The 18,871-nt window shown below is 34.4% G+C and overlaps 1 protein-coding gene across 3 annotated transcripts in view; it reads left to right on the top strand.

Annotated features, from left to right (window-relative positions):
- The window catches only part of EPB41L5 (erythrocyte membrane protein band 4.1 like 5), a 167,575-nt gene that overhangs the window by 40,296 nt on the left and 108,408 nt on the right, over window positions 1-18,871 (top strand). For all 3 annotated transcript variants that reach the window (XM_037848982.1, XM_037848981.1, XM_037848983.1), the window contains exons 4-11: window positions 5,689-5,731; window positions 6,713-6,791; window positions 7,787-7,831; window positions 8,014-8,066; window positions 10,733-10,853; window positions 10,993-11,080; window positions 11,824-11,912; window positions 14,108-14,177. In XM_037848982.1, coding sequence (XP_037704910.1) covers window positions 5,689-5,731; window positions 6,713-6,791; window positions 7,787-7,831; window positions 8,014-8,066; window positions 10,733-10,853; window positions 10,993-11,080; window positions 11,824-11,912; window positions 14,108-14,177 — 588 coding nt within the window. The remainder of the gene's footprint in view (window positions 1-5,688; window positions 5,732-6,712; window positions 6,792-7,786; window positions 7,832-8,013; window positions 8,067-10,732; window positions 10,854-10,992; window positions 11,081-11,823; window positions 11,913-14,107; window positions 14,178-18,871) is intronic.

The raw sequence follows: 18,871 nt of genomic DNA, 5'->3' as shown, positions 1-18,871 counted from the left end.
TTTCTTCCTAGTCTTACAATACCATGGATAGACCTAAATGACTTCTTGTCTGTAAGGAATCAAAGTTCTTTTATCTGCTCAGGTCTGGCCAAGCCTTGGAAAATGTAGCCATCTAGCACTGCACAGACAGATGGCTCAGCAGGTGGCACCTGTTCAGAACAGACCTGTGGTTGCTCAGTGGCTCTGCCCTCTTTCAATACCCAACTTGATTATTAAAAATTTTTTTAAATGAAGCCCTTTATTAATGGAGAAACAATAGAACATTCCTACTAAAGAGAGGGGCATGCAAATATGCCCACTGTTAACAACTGCTATTTAATTTCATAATAGAGAAAGTTATAAAAGCTGGAAAAGAGGAGGTTAAATTATCACTGTTGGCAGTGGACTCTATACTAGGAGTCAACTGAGAATTTAACACAAACAATAGGAATCATTAAGGTAGTGAGGAATTGATAAATTTTTATTACAGAAATTGATGAATTTAACATATATTTAAAAGTATGTGTATTGTTTAGCATATATGCCAAACAAGATGAGGCTTTAAAAAGCTGAAGGAGTAAGTCTAGAGAAGATGATTTTGCTTGATTTTTCAGGAAAACTCCTGGTCATCTTGTTATCCAGTAATTTTTGTTTGTAACCATCATCAGTGTGTCAGAGTAACAGTAACTTTTCTTTTATCTAGATAATATTGTTTTGTTTCAACTAATATTTATTGCCATGTTATCAAATGCTGTATTCATTGTCTGTTGTTTAATAATTACAAGAGAGAAAGGCAGTATTTTCTAATCTGATATTCACAGGAACCTTCTGTGAAGAACCTAAGGTTTGTTTAGTGAGGTCTAGTGATTTGAATTTAGGTACTTTGAGCCTTAAGGACCGTGCTGTTTCCACTAGACATTGTGCTTTGTGGTGGTTTTGCAGGTAGTTGATTGTTGACTGACAGTAAAAACCAACAAGAACAAACCTCAAGAAAAATATTGCCTGAATGCCACAGAAGATTGTGTTCAATAAAAGAGATGAGCAGTCTGGGAGATAAATAAATCAGGGTCTTGTAAGGCTATGATGAACTTTTGCTTGGTTTTTAAAATGTGCTGATCTCTTCTGAGGTAAAGTTAGACTATATTGTAAGTAGGTTTGCAATGTTAATAAAAAGCAGATTATGTGTTAAAATGACCTTTACCACATCCCAGTGAGAGTCTACGTGGTTTTGATGGTGTGCTAGCTCGTTCTTAAAGTGTGTTTCCAAGTCAACTAAATGCTCTGTCTCCTGAGGGTGACTAGCCTACCGACCTCACCTGCATTCTCATTATGAGTTTGACTTTTACAAATCCTGAGAGAGCATCCTAACAGTACACAGACAGATGCAGTGGAAAGTATGCTTATATTTTAGTGGTTGATTTAAAGGTTCATTTGGAATATCTTAAAACACAGACAGTTAACTCCAAAAAAAGTAATCACCCAGTAAGAATTTATAGTAGAATCGAGTCCAAAATGAAGTGCCTTCAGTTAGATTACAGCAGTGTTATTTGTCCTCAGTTTTCTTAGCATAGAGTTTTTTGACCTTTTTTTTTTTATTGTGAACTTTAACATATATACATATCAGTGAAAATTTTCAAAGTACAATTTAAGAAGTAGTTAGCAAATTTCAAAGAATGTCCTGGGTCACAGTTCCAAACCGTCAGCCATTTCCTTTACTGTAAAATATAACACACATACAGAATACTGTCAGCTCTCAATGTACAACTCAACAAGCAGTTATATAGGTAATTTCAAAAATTGTTATGAGTTACAGTTGCATAGTCTCAGTCCCTTCCCTATTACGTAATACAAGGTTTATACAGAAAGGTAAAGACCTTCAAGGCACAATTCAACGAGCAGCTATAGAGCAAATCTCAAAGGATAGCACAGATTTTTAACAGTTGTTTTAAAATAAACCTTTAGTTCAGACCAATAGTCTACTCTCAGAAGAAATATTTTTCACAGCACAGAGGCAGTTATTTTGAATGATGGTTAACATTTCTCTGCTTTTTATTTAAGCTCTGTGCAAAAGTAGCAGTACAACGCTCTAGTAGAGCAGTGTAAGCTGTTTGAAGACAGGAATAATTCTAATTGTTGTGCTTATGATATGTATTATTTATATTTTGAGACTCACAATTAAATATTTGCTCTTTTATGCCCAGCTCATCAGGTTGTAAAGAAATGTGGCTTTCCACATCCTTTGATATCTAAGTTTATCAACTGAACTTTAAAAGGAGGAGATTGGAAGGGAGTTTGTTTCCTTTTAAAGGTACAATGAGGAGAAAAAACCATCATAGTTTCACATTAAGCATCCAAGAATCTATATCTGCATGCTCTCACTTTTATCTTCTGGTGTAATTTAAACTCAGCTCTTAAGGAAAATACTATCAGTGCCTGTCTCTGAGCTCTGAATTTTCCAGTCCCAGGGCTTGGAATGTGGAGGAGATGAAGGAAAACAGACTTGAGAATATGCAAACATGAACTCTACCTTCCTCCACAAGAACAGCACCCGGAACTCCCCCAGGTCCTCGATCTCACTTTAATGTGGACTTGATACTTTATCTGAGTTTTGAGTCATCTTATGGAAGCACAGCTACTAGAAGCTATTATATACAGGTAGAAAAGAGACTAAAATACATACTTGGAAGACCACTCTTGTCCTTTCTCTCACTGGGATGAGTTTATGTTTAATGTATAGGATAGCAGGGCACAAATTAGAGTAGAAGGGCATACTTATGATACTAGCCCTAAGCAGTTGTAAACAGGAGGAAATGTAAGTTATACCTGTCTAGGAAAGACTTTAAGATTGTTCTTGAAATAATATATTATTTCAAGATATTATATTAAATATCTTAATACTGTTTCCTTCTTTATATTCTTCACAGTTTAAATTTAGCCTATTTTCAGGTTAATGTCCTTCACTCTTTACCAGAACACATGTACACACAAAAATTCTTTTTTCTTTTTCCTGTTTAAAGAAACTCTGGAAGGAATTAGAAGAAACCAATAAAATCTTGGTGGGGGAGGGTGGGATGCATGTGGGGTAGTGGTGGTGATAGAAACTGGGTATATGGAGGATGGTCTTGTGGTAGTCGGGAGGTCCTGTTGAGAATACACCTTTTTTTTTTTTCATGATTGGGGAAGGGGGCACCACAAACTGCACCCACATAAGACCGCAAACTTAATCGATAAATGCTGTCTGTGTTCTGAATGCTCCACCAACTGTTTCCCCATATTTCTCCCACTCCTCAGTACTCCATATTCCCAAAGACAAACAATATTGAAATTAGGCCGGTTAATAACCCTAAAGTGACCTCTCAAATGTTCAAGTGGAAGCAAGATTTGCACATCTCTCACATTAAATCAAAAGCTAGCAAAGAGTAAGCTTAATGAGGAATGCCTGTCAAAAGCTGAGATCAGCCAAAATCTAGACCTCTTGCTCCAAACTGTTAACAAAGTTGTGAATCTAAAGGAAAAGTTCTTGAAGGAAATTGAAAGTGCTATTCAAGTGAATACACAAATGATAAAAAAGCAAAACTGCTTTAGACAATATACCTTTTAATATTACTAAAAAGCTAAGGTATTTGAATATATTACCTGTACAAAAGATTAAAATAAGGGTTTCATGATTATTGTTTTAAGTAATACATGTTGATTGTACAATGAGTGGAAAATACACAAAAGCACAAAGAAGAAAAAAGTTATCACCAGCAATCTTGACCACCTAGAGCTAACTCTGTTGCTATTTTGCCGTAGTTTTTCTCAGTCCAAAAGAAAATGCATGTTTATATATACATATTTGTACATTTTGACAAAACACAATTTGTAATATTTTGTAACCTACTTTTTAATATTTAATAATATATTGTAAATAATTTCCAGAGCCTTAAGTGGTTGCTCTCATTCTTTTAAATTGCTGCATGATGTTTTATCATATTGAAATACTTTCTTTTAACCAGTCCACTATTGTTGGGTATATAGGTTATCTTAAATTTATCTGATTTAATTCCTCATAGGTAAAGCTGCACACATCCATAATGCTTTCTAGATGAGCAGTTGCTGGGTCAAGGACAAGTTATTTTTAGGGCACCAGATACTGCCTAGTCAAATTGCCTCCTTGAAAGACTGTGCTGATTTAGGGTGTCTGAGAGTACCTGTTTTCCAAACCATGACTACATCAGACAGTACCCAGGTGACCAGCCATATACTTGGTTATTCATTGAAGTACAATAGATAAAACTTGAAGATAAGGCTAATCCCAGGTCACTGATTCTGGGGAGAAAATAACCTGGGGCATAAAAACTAGTTTTATTTGGTACCCTGTGTGATTTGCATTGATTGGCATTAGGTTGTAGTAGGTATTTAGGACAGTCACGCCTGGGATTTTTGGATATTACGTAGCTGGATGGACTGCTTGCTGTCCTTTTGGGTATTAGGTAGTGATGGATGGACTGTTTGCTGTCCTTTCTTCTTTTTTGAGTTGTAGTGTTTGAAGTGTTTTCTAATAGATAAGGCTGTGTTCTGCCTACTGGCTGGCCTATTAATGGAGGGATATATAAAACTGAACATAGGTTGACTTATGCTTATAAGTGGATGTTCATCAGAATTTATTAGAAGATATGAGATGGCTGACTAAGTAGCTTGCATATTTGCAATCAGAGAAAATTTTGGACACTAGTTAATTGTCTTTAAAAATGTTTACTGAGCATCTTAATTCAGTGGCACACTGGTAGTTTTGTGAATTTTTCTTTTGGATCTTGGGAGAAAATGGAAAAAGAGGCTAGGCAAATAATTGTCTAGAAAAACAAACAGTTGCAATTCTGTTAACAATGCAGTTTTGTTTACCCTTGCTTTACTTGTCTGAATTTCTGAAACTGGATTCCTTGGCTCTGTGAACTAGTTAGCACAAGAGCACTCCTTTCATTTAGGGTACTTGGAATTGTAAGCATGCTGGAGAGAGGACAGTCATGCACATTTAGTTGGATATAAAGGGATTATTAAAGAGAAGTGAGCTGGGAATGGATTATCAGTGAAGTATCTGAAATGAGTTCTTAGTTCTGTTTGTGTCGTGGGCATTTCACAGTGAAGAGGTTACATAAACCAAAAGGCTGTTCCTCTTGAAAACCAGAAGTCTTCTATCACGATGCTAACCTATTTAGTTTGTAAAGCAAAGGAGCAAAGACTGCTTCATTTAATAGATAGGACCTTGATTATGAGAAACATCTAATTTTACCCTGAAGTCCCTTTCAAAGAATACAACTTCTGAGCAGTGTCTATTTTGGAAAATTTAGGTGACGTCATTTCACCTAATTTTTGGTTATGCTTTACTAATAAATCTTATAGTTTTATTACAAGAGTGAGTCAGGCATTGGAATATGAGGATGCTTTCCTTCTGTCTAATTTTAACAGTTTAGAATAAGTCATTTATTTGGGAACAGTGAGGAAAACTAAGTGCTAAGTTTAGAGTTTCATTCTTGTTACTGAGGAAGCAGAGAAAATAGTTTAAGAAGCCATATATCTGGTTTTCGGTCTTTTTTGTTCTTGTTCACATGTGTCATAAACTTTCCTTGTCTTTATCAACAAAGGCATGATGAAGAATAACTTTTGTCATAATAAAATTTTAAAACTTGTGTTATCTGCTTAACTATTGCATTTTTGTTTTGCTTTCAGCATTGGTTGGATGGTACAAAGAGCATCAAGAAGCAAGTAAAAAGTAAGTGTTGAAAATCATTTATGAAAATATTTTAAATTGAATATTCTGAGAACTCTGATTGCTAGTAGTAAAGACATAAGAAATCATGTTTTAGATTAAGTTTTTAGCATCTCTCCTTTCTAAAAGTTATTTCATTTTAATATATTGACCCACCCTCCCAAGTTATTTATATTTGATGCTAATATAGATTCAAGTGCCTTTCGGTTTGAGGTTCTAGGGAAGAGGCTGACAGCTTACAGAGAGGGTTGACTTCCCATGAGTTGCTTAACTTTGATTTAGTAATTAGTCCTGTTGGAATTTTCCTGTTTGGCTTCTGCTTGCTATCTGCCCTGCTGTAGAAAATACCGTGAGACTTTAAGGCTGTAGTTTTGTTGTTGTTGTTGTTTTAAATAAGAAAATAAAATGAAAACAGTTCACATAAAATGTCAGTATTATTCTTAGAAGTAGTCAGGAGAAAATACCAGTATCCATTCATAGTCCAGCTAGTCCTCTGTAGTGTCAAAGATTGTGGGACAGGTTAACACTTGTCTCTAGAAACTAACGGGGTCACCGAGAATATAGAGGTTACTGAACAAGCAGAAGTGGATATGAAAGCGTGTGGGAGGATTTGCCACGAGCAGTTAATAAGGTAGGCGTTCCTTAGTGCTCTCAGGAAATACAGCTCCACATGTTTTCAGGGCTGTTAGATTGCACATTCAAGACTTTGTTTAATGCATTTAGCCTTGAACTGTTAGAATTAATCTAGAGCTATCTATTTTCGGGAGGACAGATGATTGTGATAGTATTATAAAATGGATGGTGCATTTTAAAATGTACTGATTGACTTTGTGTCATATTTCAGTCTACAAACGAACCTGAAATAATGCCACAATAACATGTTATCCTCAGTCCACACTTCTTCAGTAGATTTTCGATGAATTTACTGCAGTCTTACTATTTAATGAAAAATTAAAGGTTTGTTTGTTTGTTTGTTAATGGCAGTTGGTTCGCCCTATTGTCTGCATCTTCGAGTTAAGTTTTATTCCTCAGAACCAAATAATCTTCGCGAGGAGCTAACCCGGTAAGACCACTCTATATATTTGTGCGAGAGTGTTTTGTTAGTTTTAGTCAGGCAACTAAAGATGTTAGAAGATTGTCTTTAGAATTGTTCCCAGTTTATGGATAGCGGACAAAATGGATTCCTTACCCCTGAAAACAAGACATCTGACAATAGGATTTCTTTGTGGGGCAGTGTTTTTGAAGTGTATGTTTTTTTCCCTTGATTTATCAGTTATCAAATTAAAGAGTTCACTAGCATCTTCCAAAGGTGATAAGTGAGTTTTTTTTTTTTAAGTATCATTATTAGCTTATGGATTTTAAGCAGGATTGACATGTTTCAATCCATGGCAATCTTATATCGATGTTCAGAATGATCTGGTTTTGGCTTCTGGGAGTTCATTTACATTTACTCCTGACATTCTTTATCCTTTGAAATCCCACTGATTAATGAACAATGTTAAGTCCTGATTTGGTTGAATAGGTTTGAGTAAACTTCAAGTAGGTAATATATAACTGTTTTTTATTTTTTTCTGCCTCCTTGATATTTATTCGTTAGATCTATATTGCAAACCCATAACTCCATGCACACCAACTATAAGTGAAAAAGTTGTTGAATCTCTTGAGAACAGTTTACTCTTGAATACCCTGCCTTTGAGATTATAACTGATATCCACAGTTATGTTCTTGCTTGTATTCCTTCATGTGTGAGGTAGATACGTTGTCAGAGTAATTTAAATTAGATCACAGAGCCCATTCTCAGTAATTTGCTTTACAGTTTTTTTTTCTGAAGTTTGCTGTTCTGGACTCTGTCGTCTGATCCTTGCTGTTATCTTGTGGATGACTTGCTGTCCTTCTGATGTTTGTCCCTTTTTTTTTTTATGTTGTTTTTCCTTTACAGATTTTCTTTTGGGTAAAATTCTGTAATTCAGAATGTTTCTTCTCAAACTAGAAGGATAGGATTATTTTTCCAGAGTAGATTGTTCTGTTTAGTTATATTTGTGCCTTTTTTTTTCTTAGGTATTTATTTGTTCTTCAGTTAAAACAGGATATTCTCAGTGGAAAGTAAGTATTAGTTGAGGTAAACTGCATATTGTGTGGGTGATTGAAAAACGATTTTGAGAAATAAGTTCATAGTTAATTATGAAAAGAAATGGTCAACAAATAAAGTGTGCTGCTATTTCCATTTATATTAAAGTGAAAGCCATGAAGTTGACTTGTCTTACAAACTTGTGTTTTGTCATCAGATTAGAATGTCCTTTTGATACAGCAGTTCAGTTGGCAGCTTATAATCTGCAAGGTAAGCACTTCTTATGTTGACCATACTTCTTATGTTGACCATACTTCTTTTTCTGTGTTCATTCTAGTTAAGGTAATTTCAAAAGATTCAGTGATGTGTAAGAAAAGAAACACCAGCATTTTTGTCTAAATAACTTATATCAATATCCAACCCTGACTTTTACTTTTATTTGTTTACATTGCTTCCTTTCTCTTCCCTTTCATTTTTTCTTCTCCCTATATATGATTTTTTCTAAGAAAAATTGCAGTCTATTTGATACTTCAGTAAATGTTACGCTTGGGCTTTTAGCTAATGTTTTTTCCTTGAAAAGAATGCAGTAATAATAAAAGTAAATTGTTATAGCAAAATAATTTGCTTTATTTAGTCTTATTTTTGAAAATGAATCCAGGAAAGAAATACTTAGAGCATATTTAAGAGTTCCTGATGTTTATTTCAAGAATAAAAAAATATGTTTTCCAATAAATAAAATTAATGAACATGTACCTTGTTAAATTGGTCAAATACTGTTAAACCTAGGTATTCTTTAAAAAATTGACATTATAAAGGAAAACTATATAATTTCAGTTCTTTGCAAAATGAAAAATATTCTGACTGGAATACCCATATATATAGTAGAAAAAAAGTAATGTTTAATGATTACCTAGAAGTTAATATTTCAGAGTTTTTTGTGTGTGTGATTCCAAATTTACCCTTAAATTCTCTAAGATTAGTGGTATTGATTTGCCATTATATTGATAATAAAACTATCATTTTAGATTTTATGGTAGCCTAATATTTTTTGCTTATTTTGTGTTTCTACTATTTAAAAAAGCATGTTTTCCTGTTGATATAGTGCTTAGTGACTGGAGGAAATTTCTGTACTTCAAAAAATTTGCCACCAGTTAAATTGTTGTCTACTTGCCTCCATCTTCTATCCTACTATTTATCCAAATTAAACCTGTGTTTTCCTCTGCAGAATGTCAGATAGTAGCTTGGAAATGATATACCTGTAGCGTTATAATGATCAGAAGTATGTGATTGCACACATTTTCCGGAACATGCCCTTTTTTAAAATTAAATTCCGTTTTATTGAAATATATTTGCATACCATACAGTCATCCATGGTGTACAATCAACTTTTCATAGTACCATCATATAGTTGTGCATTCATCACCCCAATCTATTTTTGAACATTTTTCTTACACCAGGAAGAATCAGAATAAAAAATATAAGTAAAAAAGAACACCCAAATCATCCCCCCATCCCACCCTGTTTTTCGTTTCTTTTTTGTCTCCATTTTGCTACTCATCCATCCATCCACTGGCTAAGGGAGTGCGATCCACAAGGTTTTCACAATCACACGGTCACCCCTTGTAAGATACATTGTTATACAGTTGTCTTCAAGAGTCAAGGCTACTGGGTTAGAGTTTGATAGTTTCAGGTATTTCCTTCTAGCTATTCAACACATTAAAACCTAAAAAGGGTTGTCTATATAGTGTGTAACAGTGTCCACCAGAGTGACCTTTCGACCCCATTTGAAATCTCTCAGCCAGTGAAACTTTATTTCGTTTCATTTCACATCCCCTTTTTGGTCAAGAAGATGTTCTCAATCCTACGATGAACACGCACTTTTTACATTTCATTCTCTTACTGTATGAGGTTGTTAATTTTAAAAACTCTCAGTTCTACTGAAAAACTACCATTTTCAATATCTGTATTATGCTATTTATGGCTTTATATATTCTGTCTGTGCCTCATTGAGTAAGTTTCATACCATCCAAAGTATATGCTTCTTGAAAGCAGGGTATTTACATATTTTTATTTTAACCAAAACAGTTTAACACACAGTAGTGCTCAATAAATACTTACTGTTTGATTCATACATGTGACTCTTTTCTGTGCTCTCTTAACCCTTCTATCATGTTTCCTCCCAAGCACAAACTCTTTCTTACTTTTTCTTTCATCGGGGTACCACCATTTTTATGATTCCTCCAAACTTCATGTTATATTGTATGCATCTCTTTGACCTAAGTATAATAGTTACCAAATCCTGTGAATTTTTACGAATCAGTTAGGTAAAGTATTACTCCAGTCTTCATGAAATCTCCTTGTTTCTCATGTATGACTTATATTTTACCTAGATCAGAGTTATTTTTCTTATTAACATTTTCTCACACTTTCTAGTTCATGTTTTTCACAATCCTTAAAAAATAATTAACTGGCTGCTATATGAAGCATCTAACCAGTAGGCATAGAATATGACACCATATACCTTTGTCAGATATAGTCCCTGTTCTCCTGGAATTTAAAATTACTAATCCTAATGAAATATGCTTAAATTTGGGAAAATTCTTCATTTATTCGTTAGAAGATCCCAAGGTTCTTTTCTCCATGGAAGTCTACAGAGAACTTTTCAAATGCTAAGCACTATTTAAGGTTTTAACAAAGTAAGAAAAAGACATTTAATTAAAAATATACCACCAACAACAAATATGTGATTTGTGTGTACACTGATACCTAAGCTAGATTTATTTTTGGGAATGATCTGGGTGTTATTAATTCATGATAGTTTAAGAAGGATCTTTTAAATCTTTTTAGTTTTTAGTAATAATGTGTTTTGAAGAAGGATTTAGCATTAAACAAACCTGTCAGTACTAACAAAGTATAATGTGAAACTTCCGTTGTAGCTGAGCTTGGTGACTATGATCTTGCTGAGCATACTCCTGAACTTGTGTCTGAGTTCAGGTTCGTGCCCACTCAGACTGAAGAGATGGAGCTGGCTATTTTTGAGAAATGGAAGGAATACAGGTACTTAGCATTTGATCACACTTTCTTTAATATCACCATAGTAGTCACTTCATTTTTTTTTTCCCCCTCCAATCCTTGGTATAGAATTAATTTTATATCTATCATCATATTAAAAATTATTGTTGTTTTTAAATTTTAGAGGCCAGACACCAGCACAAGCTGAAACCAATTATCTGAATAAAGCCAAATGGCTAGAAATGTATGGGGTTGATATGCATGTGGTCAAGGTAGGCACTGTGTTGTGATGCTTTTGATTTATTTGTTCCTTCGAGACTCAAGTGCCTATGGAATTTTTCAGTGTGGAAGAGAGCATGCAGTTTACATAGGCTAGCAGTGGCTACTTTGGGTATGTGGTTGAAAAGGTTGGATTCTTTTGTAGAATACTGAATGACTAGAATCCCAAAGAAAGGTATTCCAGGGCTCTTAAACTGTGTTTTTTTCAGCTGTGAAAAACGTGTTTTGTTTTTAATCTTTCCACTTCATATTAATTACTTTTTATCACCTAAGATTAGAGTTGTCACTGTTAAAATAGCTTAGGAAGAAAAGTTGAAATTTATAGCTTGAGAGGGCTTTGTTAAGCTACAGAACAGCTTGCTATAGTGATTTAATTATTTCTAGTTTAATTAGCTACATTTTCCCAGAAAGGCAGTCTTTTCAAAATTTGTGATTTAAGTGGTAAATAGAATATAAGGATTTGAAAAGATCTTTCTTTGTAGTATAACTACCCACTCTCAGTGAAGGTGTACCTTAAAACTGTAGTATTTCAGTGACTAAAACTAAAAATGTATGCATGTATTTTCCTGAGAAAGTTATTTTGGGTGCTGTAATTCCTGAAAATATCTTGCATAATAATATTAGCCTGTTTATAATTAATATTATTCTGTGTGAAAATAAAATTAAACAGTTGTATAAAAATGTGAAGTCTGTTTTATGCAACTAAAGCTAACAAATTTTGCTCTCCCCAAATTAGGGTAGAGACGGAAATGACTATAGCTTGGGACTAACTCCAACGGGAGTCCTTGTTTTTGAAGGAGAGACCAAAATTGGCTTATTTTTTTGGTAAGCAAAGTTAATGCCAAATATGCTTACTGGGTTTCTTTTTTTTTTTTTTAATGAGTAAAAACATTTGTATCTGATAGTACATAAAATGGAGTTTAGAGATCAAATATTTCTGAAAAGCTTATAAACAAAAAGCAACTGTCTCCTTCCTATATACTCCTACCCATCTTTATTCCCATTCCTCACAGGCAGCTTTTAAAACTCTGCTACCTTTATCTTCTAATGGTTTCAAGGTATGCCCCAGTACATGTTCATACACACACACACACACACACACACACACACACACACACATTTGTATGTATAGTAAATGTTCTCCTGGCTCTCATTTTCTGTGTGTGGTTATGTCACTATTTTTAGTTTTTCTCCGGGATAGTTTTTACCTTTAGGAATGTACTTACACTTTGTTCCACAGACAATCTCTTTCTCCTTATTGTGTAAGAGGAAAATATTAGTGTCTTTCCTTTAAGCTGTTGCTCCTCTATGTCCTGACTTCTGTCATCCATATTTTTAAATTATATTTTCACTTTTTTTTTTTATCAAGGATAAATTTTACTTGCATTTTTTAACCATAATTAGGTCCTTCAGGTTTTGGTTGGTTCTAAAAGGTAAAAATCAGGAAATAGTGTTGTTATTATTATCTATGTCAGAATTGGTACAAAGATTGGGAGTGTGTTGGGATTACATTTCACTTCTTGTATAACTTTTTGTTTTCCCTAGAGTTCTTGGCTGCTTCCCATCCCACATACCCCACACATCCCTTTGAGAAAATTGCCTACCTTTGTCTTCTCCTTAAGGAGAAGGGTTGTATTAAATAGTTGTGTTCCAATTTGAACTGTGCCCTCCAGGCTGTGGTTCAGCTTTGAGCTTGGGATTTCCCTTTCTACCTTCTCAACTAGCATCTTGTGTCTTCTTCCCATGTTTTCGTCTTTCTTTGCTTTTGTGTTTCTGGTATGTGTCCTCAAGTAACTGCCTAAGAAAAGGGATTAGGTGGTAAATTGTTAGGATCTTTGGATACATTAAAATGGTGTTATTCTTCTCTTAAGCTTACTTGATAGTTGGACTGAGAATGGAATTTTAGGTTGAAAAATTATTGCCCTCAAAAATTTGAAGACAGTATTTAGTTTTAGTTTTGCATCCAGTGCCCCTAGAAGGCTTGAGTGGACACCTTTACAATTGTCCCTTGATGTGTGAGGAAGCTGGGCTATTTATCTCCCCACACTTGGAATATTAAGTCCCTGGCACTACCAGATTGCCCTGTGGGCAGATGGAACTTGCTTCACGGCTGAGAATGCCCTTAGGAAGAAAGCGACAAAGAAAAGCATCCTTTGTGCCACCTCGTAAGGGTGTTGTGAGGATTGAGTTGGTACATGTAAAGTGCTTTGAGGGGCACCTGGCACTCAGTAGGCATTATGTATTTGCTACACAAATACTAGCTCTTCCCCACCTCCTCCTTCTGTTAATATATTTGTTTGTTTATTTACTTATTTTAGTACAGCTCTTGTAAACAAGTTATATTTTGTAGTTATACTTTATATGTTGTATTTGAAAATTAGTGGGAGTGAGAGTCACATTGTTTTGACATGCACAGTTCACAGAAGTACAGAGTTCAAATGTGGTAGGTGGTTTAGGATTTCAGTAGAAGAAAATTAGACATAAAGTGAGTTTTGTTTTTTTTTTTAACTTTTAAAAATTGAAGATGTATTTCCTTGAACCAAAATTGCTGTAGAAAATAGACTTGTAGACCCTAATCAGTAACTGGTTTTCCCTTTATGCTTTTTTTAAAGCTCTGTGGTCTTTCCTGTATCTAGTCCCTATGTTGTTTCTTTAACACTGAAACAGTTTTACCTAGGCCTGGAGAATACTTTATACCATAGTTGGGGCCTCTGAAATATATATGGATTTCTTCATTTTTTCTTATCCCTTAACATTTTGAATATCTGACATATGTGTATCACCAATTTTGCCAGAGGTATTGCTTTTGAACTATGTATTTTTTTCTGTTATCCCAATTATTTTTTATATTGAAGCCTCTTTTAATAAGCAAAGCAGATTACTTTTACTCTCTTGTCAATTTTCAGTTCTGAAGTTAGATAATTAAATGTGCTTGAAGTAAAATCTAAAAAAAAAAAAAATGTTTTTCAATTTAGAGTACATTTATTTGTAATTTGGCTGTCATTCCCATATTATTATAGGCCCAAGATAACCAGATTGGATTTTAAGAAGAATAAATTAACCCTGGTGGTTGTAGAAGATGATGATCAGGTAGGAATTATATGACTTATTTAATAGTGACTATACTATATGATAACTTGCGTCTCTAAAAGAGGGAATGTACTTCACTGTTTCATAGAATCATAGAACAGAGACTTAGTACAATTTATAATTTAATTAAATAATTTCCTGCCTCAGATTACATTGTCCTAAAAATGCAGGTTTTTGCACTTAAGATTAAAAATAATATTACTTCTTGTTTCTTCATTGATAATATATCTGAGATATATATAAGTTTAAATGACTTCTAATTTATCCCTTGAACCTGATGAGGAAGATTGATCAAGAAATCTAATATTCCTTAAAGAAGCCTTCTAAACTTAAGAATTAACTTTTTTTCATTTCAAATTGAGTTCCTAATTGATACACACAACATTGATGCATCTCAAATGCATTATGCTAAGTGAAAGAAGCCAACATTACATACGATTTTCATTTATGACATTCAGGGAAAGACGGAATCACAGGAGAATAGATCAGTGATTGCTTGGGATTAGGGTAGGGAGGGGGCTTGACTATAGAGGGCCAGCATGAGGGAACTTTCTGGAGTGAAGGAACTGTTTTGTATCTTGTTTTTGGTGGTGGTTACATGACTCTGTGCATTTGTCGAAAGTCACAGAATTGTTCACCCAAAGTGAAATTTATTGTGAGGAAATTAATAAAAAAAAATAACATATACATACAGATAGATATAGATAAAGCACATTGGAAAATGTTAACAATTGCTGAATCTAGGTGGCATGTCAGTTTTTCTTTATGTTGAAATATTTTTATAATGAAATGTTAGACAAAAACTAGTTCCTCAATTTTCCTTTCCTAGACGTTTCACAGTTGTACCACTCCAATTTTTAAATGTTTCCTATGTTTCTCTCTTCCAGTTTTATCATATGCAAAGGTAAGTGAGTGTGAATGAAATTTTGCCAGTGTTGGATTTTATTATTTAAAACAATCAAACAAAAAAAAATTTTGCTCATAATGATGGAATCTGTTTTAAAATTTTATTGTGTTAGCATATACACAACACAAAATTTCCCATTTGTACTACTCTTTTGTGTACAATTCAGTGATAGCAGTCACATTCATAATATTGTGCTATCATCACTGCCACCACCAATTACCAAAACTTTTCATCACTCCAAGCAGAAACTTGCACCCAATAGGCATTAACTAATAACTCTGCCCATATTTCCTCATCCTTGGTAACCTGTGGTCTACTTTTGTAATTTGCATATTCTAGGTGTTTCTTATAAATGGAATCATACAGTATTTGCCCTTTTGTTTCTGGCTTATTTCACTTAACATGATGTCTTCAAGTTTCATCCATTTTGTAGCATTTATCAGAACTTCATTCATTTTAAAATATTCCATTGTATGAATATACCACATTTTGTTTATCTGTCCATCTGTTGATGGACACTTGGGTTGTTTCCAACATTTGGGTACTGTGAATAATGCTGATAGTTATACTGGTGTACAAATATCTCTTCAAATCCCTATTGTCACTTGTTATATGAGTATATACTTACGAGTGGAATTGCTGGGTTTTATGATAATTCTATGTTTACCTTTCTGAGGAACTGTTTTCCACGGCAGCTGCACCATTTTTTATTCCCATAACAATGTATAAGAGTTCCTATTTCTCAGCATCCTCACCAAGACTTATTTTCCATTTTTCTAGTAGTAGTTAAAGTATCTGTGAAGTAGTATGTCATTATAGTTTTGATTTGCCTTTCCATAATGTCTAATGATGTTGAACATCTTTTCATGTGCTTATTAGTATGATAATGGAATCTTACTGTTTTAAATTTTATTTTCTTTTATAGTAGTTATACTGTTCGGTCATGCTTGTTTATTCTTGAATTTCTTCTTGGTGGGCATTTTCTGTTCATGTTCTTTTCTGTTGGACCCAGAAAAGTACTGTAAGAAAGTGTCAGTGTAAATTCCAAGATAAATATTAATAAATAAAAAGCTGAGATCAGTTAACTTTTACCCTGGATCAGAATGTTAGCTCTCAGATGATTTGTTAGGGCTGTTTTTGTTGATTTATGTGGTCCTAATTAAGCATCATAATGATTAGGGAAAAGAATAAGACTGTAGAAATTTCTTTAAGTAAAAATTATATAGTATAATTTTTTTTCAAATTTTTGATTTTGGGTCGGTTTTCCCTGTTAAGTATATCTCTGTTGGTCTTTAATTTCATATATAACCTGTCTGAAAGTTCAGCAGCTTTTGGTTAATATTACTAAAATAAAAGAAATAATGGAATGTATCACAAGCTTTGTTTGTGTCAGATTGCTTCTTTTTAATACTTAGCAATGCTATAGAGTTTTCTTTGCAATCTGTGGCTCTTGGTATTCTGTTTTGACCCCAAGTTCATGGATTCAATAGAGATCCTGAGTCCTTATGTGTCTGGTACTGTGCTAAGCTTTTCCAATACTGGATGTAGAAATCTTCCGTATTATCAAAGAAATCTTAGTGTAGAGGAGAGTCCAAGAAGTCAGTAAGCCATATCAGTAATGTGGTCAGTGGCAGTAGACAGGGTTGGTAAGGTAGTTCACAGCAATATTTAGAGTACTGTGGCACAGTCATACCCTGAAGTCCTGTGCCGTGAAGAAAAATAGTTATATGGGAAGAACTTCATGATAGAGTTAGTGGATGTTTGGTATAGTAATGTTTTTTTGTTTGTTTTTATATGATAATGTTTAGATATTTGCATAGAGGAAAGTTTATAGATTTCAGTATCAGCTTTGAAGTTGATTTTTTTATTTTTCCTTGTTTTCTTAAACATATATTCCTTATAAAATAAAGGGCGGGAATGGGAGATAATAAATGTATTGATCTGGTAGGTGCCATTTATGATTTCTAATTTTCTTGTGTTTTAAGAATTTATGGAATTGTCTTTCTCTTTTGGTGAAAGTATGAATGGTTTTAGGCTTTTTCTTTCTTGTCACATTATCATGCATTGCTTTGCTCACTGCAGGTTAGAGGTGGAAAGATCATAAGCTCTATGATCGTTGCCCTCAAGGAGCTTATAAATGTATAGCACAAATCAAAGAGTGTTTTTGGTATTTTGAAATTTGACCTTTCTTCCTCAACTTAGACTGGAAAAAAGACCTACCGCAGTTTTAGTGTGTAAAAGTGTCTCCTGTGTGACACTTACACACTAAAAAAGATACTTTAAAAAAGAGCTTAAGCAAACTCTGCAAATAAACTTAACTTCTCATCTATGTGGGACATGATCCCCAGGGATGAGCCTCTCTGGCACCCAGCTAGTATTACCAAGAGTTAATTAGCAATGCATTTGGAGAAAGACCTGGATCAAAAGGAGGAAAAAGTAAATAAAATAGAGTGAAAAGATTTCAGATGGAGTCGGGAGGTCATTCTGGAGGTACTCTCAGGCAGGTCTCAGCCAGATTTTGCAGACTGCCCTGGCCTTGGACGACCAGATGGCATGGGCAAGTCCAATGGCTACATGAGGTCAGCACTCCCTTGGCAGGCTCTCTCTGGGAATGTATGAAAAGCTATTTCTCCAATATGACATGGTTATATTCCCTTATAGGTACCACGGTCCTGATTCTTCTGCTGCTTTTGCTTGAACCTGTAGTTTTCAATTTGCTCCATGGGTTTGTGTCTCTGAGACTTGAAGGCTCTAGGTTATGCCTACACCAGTTGGGCCCTGAGGCCCCATGGGTGAGTGGTCCACTCCCACTCTGGCCTGCCTTGGACAACTGACAGAAAGATGAGGATGGGTCAGCCCTATCCCGAGGGCAAGGAGTACCTTCACTGGGGGATATAGGGGAAGTGGGGAGAGGCGGGGCAGGATAATTTCATTCTTCTGCCCGATGATGGGGGCATCTGTCCTCAGCTTGGGGCAACCAGAGATGACCTCGTCCTTGTCCTGGATCCCTGGAGGTTGAGGAGTAAACAGAGATAAGGGGGGATTGTGGCCACTGACTACAGCAGATTTATGATTATTGTAGTTATCTTGTGTTAGCTAAGTAATTTGTAGCATGGCTATAAAAAAAGAAGAAAAAATGTTATGATCAATTGTAACAAATGTTCCACACCATGCAATTTGTAGTTGGTGGGTGATGTATGGGAATCCTGTATTTTATGTTTGATTGTTCTATAAACCCACAACTCCTGTAATAAAGAAAAAAAAAGCTTTAAGAATAACGCAATTGAATTAGCATTTTTGCATAAGTTTTAATAACCTAATATGTTTTATTTAAAACATTTAACAATTGAAAACATAAGAAAAGTTGTTTTTTCTAGCCCAGCCACCCAGTTTCCTTCTATACAAGTCACCAGTACTATGTATTTCAACAATTTTAAGACACATTTTTGCTTTTTGTCATCTCTGGAAAAATTGGGATACAGCTTACAATAGATGGTGTCTTAAAATTGTTGTTGACTTGTTGGTAGTTGTAATGTAGTGATTGCTTGCACATGTGTGAACTTGTCACGGCAACGTGGTTGAGTTACAGGTATTGTTAGCACTACATGTGTTAAGTTTGCTATTTACAGTGGCTTCAAAAAGATAGTACTGCGATTCAGCAGTGAAATGAAAGATTATTCAGAATGCAGGAAAGGTATTCAGATAGAGCTGTGTGATGTAAATTTGTCATTAGTAAAATAAATATACGATGTTAGAGGAATGACCTCAATTCCATAGTTTCTTGGAA

Source organism: Choloepus didactylus, chromosome 9, assembly GCF_015220235.1.
Source record: "Choloepus didactylus isolate mChoDid1 chromosome 9, mChoDid1.pri, whole genome shotgun sequence".
NCBI lineage: Eukaryota > Metazoa > Chordata > Mammalia > Pilosa > Megalonychidae > Choloepus > Choloepus didactylus.
Note: the sequence above shows the minus strand (reverse complement) of the source record. Positions and strands in the feature narration are given on the sequence as shown.